Here is a 7748-nt window from a genome sequence, read left to right as displayed (position 1 = left end):
ATATATATATATATATATATAATATATATGTCTGTATATAAATGTATAGTTACACATAAACATAAATGTGTGTATGAGTGCATATGCGCGTGTGTGTGTGTGTACGTGTGTTTGTGTTAGATAACACTAATCTTTTGTTTCAGTCATTGGACTGCGGCCATGCTGGGGCACCTCCTTGAAAGATTGTAGCCAAGCAAACCTACTGCAGAACTTCTTTCTGTTGAAGCCTTGTACTTATTCTAGTGGTCTCCTGCTTCTTACCAATAAGTTACTGGAACAAAGCAAAACCAGCTGACAACAAGCACTGGTGGGAGACACAAACACACACGTATATACACACATACACACACACACTCATATATATAAATACATACATACAAACACACACGCACACGCATATATATACATACTGACACACAAACACAGATACAAACACACGTATATATATATATATACATAAAAACACACACAAGTATGTATATATATATATAAATATACATACAAACATGTATTTTTATACATACATACACACACACACATATATATATATACATACAGACACAATCACAAACACACGTAAACGAGTGTGTGTGTGTGTGTGTGTGTGTGTGTGCGTGCGAGAGAGAGGGGGTGCTTCTTTGAGTTTCCATCTACCAAATCCATTGACAACGCTTTGGCCAGCCTGGAGCTATAAGGGGAGACACTTGTTCAAGGTGCCACACAGTGGGACTGAACCCAGAGCCATGTTGTTGGGAAGTGAATTTTCTATGACATTCCAAACCACCTCCCAGAGCGGATGCTCCTACATGCCATTTGGAAAAAGAGAGAGAGAGAAAACGGGAGGAGAGAGCGAGAGAAAGGAGATAGAAAGAGAGAATGGGGCACAAAGGAAGGGGGAGAGAGTGAAAAGAGGGGCAAAAGAGAGAAAGGGGGAGTAGAGACGGAGTTGGGGGGAAGAGAATGAGAGAGAGACAGACAGAGGCAGAAGAGTGGAAAATGGCGCTTAAAGCATAGAGGGAGAAAATATAGAGAGAAAGAATGAAAGAGGGGGGAACAAAGGTAGGGAGAGAGAGAGAGAGAGAAAGATGAAAAATAGAGGGAAAAGGTAAAAGAAAAAGAGAGAATGTGTGTGTGTGGGAGGAGAGAGAGAGAGAGAGAGAGAGAGAGGTGGAAGGCAGGTGATGGTTATCTGAAGATGTCCCTACCTGAGATGGAAACTGGTATTCTAGCATCTACTCTGCTGTCATGATGTGTTTACTGTGTATATAGAGTGGGTGGATGGATGAATGGTAGTGGTATGTTTACTGTTGTTGTTGAGGCTGTTGTATAGTCCCCACTGGTCAGCAGAACCAGCCTCCAGGTGGTATTGCAGTGATATGAGAATTTCTGTGAATGCCTATGTATGTATACATGCATATACATGTGCTGAGAGTGTGTGTGTGCCTTTGTGTCTCAATGTGTGTATGTGTGTATCTTGTGTGTTCGTGTGTGTGTACATATGTTTCGATTGTGGATGTCAGTGTCCAGTAGAATGTTCATTTCTCTCTATGTGTGTGTACCTGTGGTTGTGTGTGTGTGTAAATGTTCATGCATGTGTGTATTTTATATATATGTGTGTGTATATGTATGTTCATACACAGGTATGTGTGGGTGTATGTGTGTTTCAGAATGTGTGTGTGTGTGTGTGCCTGCTTGTATGTGTTTATATATTCCTGTTGGTACAAGTCCTCTGTGCCAGTGTGTATGTGTCTACATTAGTTTATGCATGTGTTGTGTGCGTGTGCGTGTGTTTGTATGTGTGTGTGTGTGTGTGTGTGTGTGTGTGTGTGTGGGCATAATACATAAAGGAGTGGCTGAAAACTGGCTTCAAAGCTTTAGCATTGATGGCTGACCAGCTGGTGGGTGGGGAAGGGAAGAGGGAGACGAAGAGATGAAAGAAGAGAGAGAGAGGGGGAGGATAGAAGAGGAGGAAACATACAGGGAGGAGACTGAAGAAAGAAAGAAAGAAAGAAAAAAGAAGAAAGGAAGAAAGCTTCAGCCTTCTATATTATACTTTGGTGACCACCATGACCACCACCACGACTACTACTATCACAACCATTACCACAACCACTACCACCATCACTGCAACCACCACCGCCAACTACCACAACCACCACCACTACAGCAACTGTTATTACTACCACCACCACAACAACCACCATCGCCACCACTACCACTACCACAACCATCACCACTACAGCAACTGTTACTACTACCACCACCACAACCACCATCACCACCACCACAACAACAACCACCATCACCACCACTACCACCACAACTACCACCACAACCACTACTACTACTACCGCCAGCACTACCACCACTATCAGTTTTATGTGGTGGTTGGATCTGCTAGAAATAGCAAGCAAATATGCCTCAAATCACATTGTAACACCTTATAGATATAATCTCCCAAGCCTACTTCAAGAAAGACAAGATGGAGGGTCACCCGTTGGATTGTCTTTGTCTTTAGGTTGGGATGCATTGTGGCCAATCTGGAACTGAAGGACAACCGCTTTCCTTCTTTTCTCCTTGACTCTCTCTCTCTCTCTCACCCCTACACTACCCTAGAAGCAGTGCTCCAGCATGACCGCAGTCAAATGACTGAGACAAATAAAACAATAAAAGAGTCCACTGTTTTCTGCATTCGTCCATCATTTTGAATATCAACAGAAAACATTTCCGTGCTTTTGGCTACACATACCAAAACAGTGTGTGTCTGAAAAGGGTTAAAAACAAAAACAATATGCAAACAATGACCAACAACAAAGCTGTGGTCACTATCTCTTCATAGCAACACAGACACACACACACACACACATATATACTATATCAACCTCTTTCTTTTCAAAACCTGTTGCACATACAAAGAATAGTCTTTTTTTTTGTATCTTGAGCAATCACTTCATTATTATTTGTCAACCAGTTGGTTATGTAACCAACCGGCTAATAATCTAATGCTTGCTTAATCAGTCTGTTAAGCAATCAAGCAATTAAGTTTGTGGAAATCCTTTTGTTACCATTTGTAACCTTATCAATGACATGTCCTTTCTTTTGTCAAACCGCTAAGTAACAGGGACGTAAACACACCAGCATCGGTTGTCACGCGATGTTGGGAGGACAAACACAGACACACACATATATATATACATATATACAGTGGGCTTCTTTCAGTTTCCGTCTACCAAATCCACTCACAAGGCTTTGGTCGGCCCGAAGCTATAGTAGAAGACACTTTCCCAAGGTGCCATGCAGTGGGACTGAACCCGGAGCCACATGTTTGGGAAGCAAGCTTCTTACCACACAGTCACTCCTGTATAGTAGAAGACACTTTCCCAAGGTGCCATGCAGTGGGACTGAACCTAGAACCATGTGGTTGGTAAGCAAGCTACTTACCACACAGCCACTCCTGCAGTATTGATGAGATCTTTGACAGACAACTGATCAATTGTTTAACCAACTGATTGACCCTTTACTATTCAAACTGACCAGATCTGGTCTCTCACACCTTCCCTACAATGTCATTCTAAAAGTAAAACCATCACATCATTGAAATTTTGAAGTTATGAGATAATGTATGATTAATTAAAAACAATGTGAATAAATAGGTATCACATTTGACGAAGTAATCTGAACGACAAAGAGTTTAACCAGTCATATCCAGTTCAAATATTCAACCCATCTTTTAGCCAGACCAGCCAGATCTGGCCTCCCACAATCACATCATTGAAATCTTGAAGCTATGAGATAATGTATGATTAATCCTAAACAATGTGAATAAAGCATCACATTTGACAGAGTAATCTGAATGCTGCAGGGTTAAACTGGCCATATCCAGCCTCTCACACCTACCCTGTAATGTCATTCTATTAACAATCACACCGCTGAAGTCTGAAAGCTATGAGATAATCCATGGTTAATTTTAAATAATGTGAACAAATAAGAATTATGTTTGGCAGAGTAATCATCATCATCATCATCATCGTTTAACGTCCGCTTTCCATGCTAGCATGGGTTGGACGATTTGACTGAGGACTGGTGAAACCGGATGGCAACACCAGGCTATGAATGCCAAAGGGTTAAACAAACATCAGATTAGCTGGTCGGTTAAATAACTAACCAACTGACTGCGAAGAGGTGTGGCTTATTGGTTGGGTATTTGGCCTCTGATATAAGGTCTTGAGTTTGATTCTTGGCAGCATGTTCTGTCCTTGAGCAAGACACTTGATCTCATGCTGCGCCAGTTCACTCATCTGGCAAAAATGAGCACTACCTGTATTTCAAAGGGTCAGCCTTGTCACACTCTGTGCCATGCTGAATCTCCCTGTGAACTACATAAGGGTATGTATGTCTGTGGGGTGCATGTGGAGTACTCATCCACTTGCAGGCTGCTCTGTTGACCGGATCAACTGAAATGCATGTCATCCTAGCCAACAGAGTGCCAACCAATTGACTAATAAAAAAAAATAATAAAGTGAAACTGAACCAGTGTGTGTTTTATCATTGGCACAATGACCCACCCAAGATACAGCAAACTCACTTTCAACATATGAGCTTGCATCAAGAATCTTGCGAACCAAATACATAAACGGAAACAATACTTACTTCTGGAGAGTTGCGGGTGACAAAAGCATGACAGAACTGAACATTGATCTGTCCTTTCGGCTCTCTGGCAAGAAAAGAGAACTGGCAATAATCCGGGTCACAGGTAGCAAAGGATATTCGTTTTAAGGCATGAGCCATGTACACACTCTGCAATGACAAACAGACGAACTTTAGTGATGATCTTAGAAATTTTCATGTTTTCATAGATTCATAGATATACATTTAAACCTTGGGAGAGGCATTATGCCGGTAATAAACACATGCACTGGTTCAGTCCTTTATTAATTTATATAGTTCTTTGTTAAATTTTTTGTTAAATTATTTCATTAATAAATTAATAAAGGACTGAACCAGTGCGTGTGTTTATTACCGGCATAACGTATCCACATCAAGAATCTTGCACATGAAATACACATACGAAATAGATATACATTATTTTTATGTAATTTTTTCTTATGTATAGCATTATAGATATATGTATATGTACACTATATATCTTATATATATATATATATATATATATATATATAGGTCATCCCATAGGATGCCCCAAGACTGTTTCCACATGTTTTCCCCATTCATCTTGATTTTCCATAATGGTCCTCAGCTCCTGTACCCCGTCCATACCAGTATCCTCCAGCAAGTTGTCGATATAGGTCATCTTCCTTCTTCCTCTCCTGGATCTTCCTTCCATTGGTTACCAGAGCGCTAACTTGTTAGCAATTTCATCTGTGTGTCTGATGCAGTGTCCAGCTAGCCTCATCCTTCTATGCTGTATCTTCAATGTCACTTTTGGTAGTCCCTGGTATCAGTCGGCGTTTGTTGTATGACTCTTCCAGGAGAAATTGATTGCCATTCTAAGCATCCTCATATATATATACATTTCTATATATGTACATATATGTATGTATGTATGTATGTATGTATGTATATATATATATATATATATATATATATATATATATATATATATATATAGGCCCAGGAGTGGCTGTGTGGTTAGTAGCTTGCTTACCAACCACATGGTTCCGGGTTCAGTCTCACTGCATGGCACCTTGGGCAAGTGTCTTCTACTATAGCTTCGGGCTGACCAAAGCCTTGTGAGTGGATTTAGTAGAAGGAAACTGAAAGAAGCCCGTCATATACATGTATATATATATATATATGTGTTTGTGTGTCTGTGTTTGTCCCCCCAACATCGCTTGACAACCGATGCTGGTGTGTCTACGTCCCCGTAACTTAGCGGTTCGGCAAAAGAGCCCAATAGAATAAGTACTAGGCTAACAAAGAATAAGTCCTGGGGTCAATTTGCTCGACTAAAGGCAGTGCTTCAGCATGGCCACAGTCAAATGACTGAAACAAGTAAAAGAGTAAAAAGAGATATATATTATTATTATTATTATTATTATTATGTAATTTAGTGATGACCTTGGTAATTTTCATACTTTTATAGATATATATTATTTTATGCAATTTTTTCTAGTTCCATATTTTTTTAAATATTTAATGTCTCTATGAGTGCAGGTGAGGTTGGGTGGTAAGACATTTGCTTTCCAACCATATGGTTCCGGGTAAAGTACCACTGCATAGCACCTGAGGTAAGTGTCTTTTACTATAGTTCCGAGCCGAGCAAAACCTTGTGAGTGGATTTGGTAGATGGAAACTGAAAGAAGACTGTTGCGTGTATTTTGTGTGTATGTCCTGAGCTTCAATATCCCAGGTTTTGGGATCGATTCCAGTCAGTTTTAGGCTTTGCTTCAGCCGATCCTTGCACCAACGGAGGGGACAGCCACAGAGGCTTTTTCCAGTACAAAGTTCACCATATAATATGGCCCTATACATATGTAAGAAAGACAGGAGGGCCACAGATAGGATGTCTTTATTGATCTGACGTTTGAGGCTAACTTAGGGCTAAATATTATTGTGATCAAAAAGTCTTGTATTTTCAATGTCTTTAGTAAGATGTGAACTTACAACCATGTGGTCAACAGTTCAACGCCTTAGTCCACTGAACCAATTGTCCTGTAGGAAAGATGTATTCACTTCAAGTCTACTTACCTCCCCTTTGCTACTACATACTTTCACACCAGACAATGAAATGACCAGCAACACTTTGATACTCTTCACCACATCCTAGAAAGAGAAACCCAATGAAAAGAAATTATTGCAACAGAGAGAGAAGGTGGTGGGGGGGAGATGGATTACTCAGACACGCTATCTGCATCTGGAAACAAGAACAAACATAAAAGACAACAGTTAAGTTAGTGTAAACACATTTAATGTTGGAAGTGTTATGCAGACGTGACTGTGCGGTAAGAAGCTTGCTTCCCAACTATATGGTTCTGGGTTCAACCCTGCTATGCGGCACTTTGGCCAAATGTCTTTTACTATAGACTTGTGAATGGATTTGGCAGGCGAAAACTGAAAGAAGCCTATCATATGTACGCATGTATATATATATATATATGTGTGTGTTTGTCCCCCGACATTGCTTGACAACTAGTGCTGGTGTGTTTATGTCCCTGTAACTTAGCGGTTCGGCAAAAGGGTCTGACATAATAAGTACCAGGCTTATAAAAAAATAAGCCCTGGGGTTGATACATTTGACTAAAAATTCTTCAACATGGTGCCCCAGTATGGCTACAGTCTAATGACTGAAATAAGTGAAGGAAGAAAAAGAAGTAGGTGCAAATATTGTCGCATGGTAAGAAGTTTGCTCGGCAACTGCTTGGTGCCATGGTTATGGGTTCAGTCCCACTGTGTGGCACCTTGGGCAAGTGATCTAAAGAAGCTGAACCTCACAGAGATGATGAAGGACCAGAACGAGAAGTGATATAGCAGTGCTTGAGTAGACTCATCCAGCTAAGTAACATTAAGGCCATAAGGGGATGTCCCTATCCCCCGCATACAATCTGTTCCTGACAAATCTGCTCTTACCCTTCCACCCCACACATACACTCACGTCCCATCATCCCAACACCTTCTCCTTGCTCCACCCGTGCCCAGCATCCACTGTTCTCCCCTCCCCTTTACCTCTCAATCTCCCCTGTTGAATCTCTTCCCCCCACCCCACCCGCCGTTACATATCCTGCACCTAA

General features: G+C 40.9%; 1 protein-coding gene across 5 annotated transcripts in view; it reads right to left on the bottom strand.

Annotated features, from left to right (window-relative positions):
• Positions 1-7748, bottom strand: part of LOC106883979 (uncharacterized) — a 130492-nt gene that overhangs the window by 42021 nt on the left and 80723 nt on the right. For all 5 annotated transcript variants that reach the window (XM_052976942.1, XM_052976943.1, XM_052976945.1 and 2 more), the window contains 2 exons: positions 6709-6783; positions 4651-4797 (listed from right to left, as the gene is read on the bottom strand). In XM_052976942.1, coding sequence (XP_052832902.1) covers positions 4651-4797; positions 6709-6783 — 222 coding nt within the window. The remainder of the gene's footprint in view (positions 1-4650; positions 4798-6708; positions 6784-7748) is intronic.

This window comes from Octopus bimaculoides, chromosome 26 (genome assembly GCF_001194135.2).
Source record: "Octopus bimaculoides isolate UCB-OBI-ISO-001 chromosome 26, ASM119413v2, whole genome shotgun sequence".
Classification (NCBI taxonomy): domain Eukaryota; kingdom Metazoa; phylum Mollusca; class Cephalopoda; order Octopoda; family Octopodidae; genus Octopus; species Octopus bimaculoides.
Note: the sequence above shows the minus strand (reverse complement) of the source record. Positions and strands in the feature narration are given on the sequence as shown.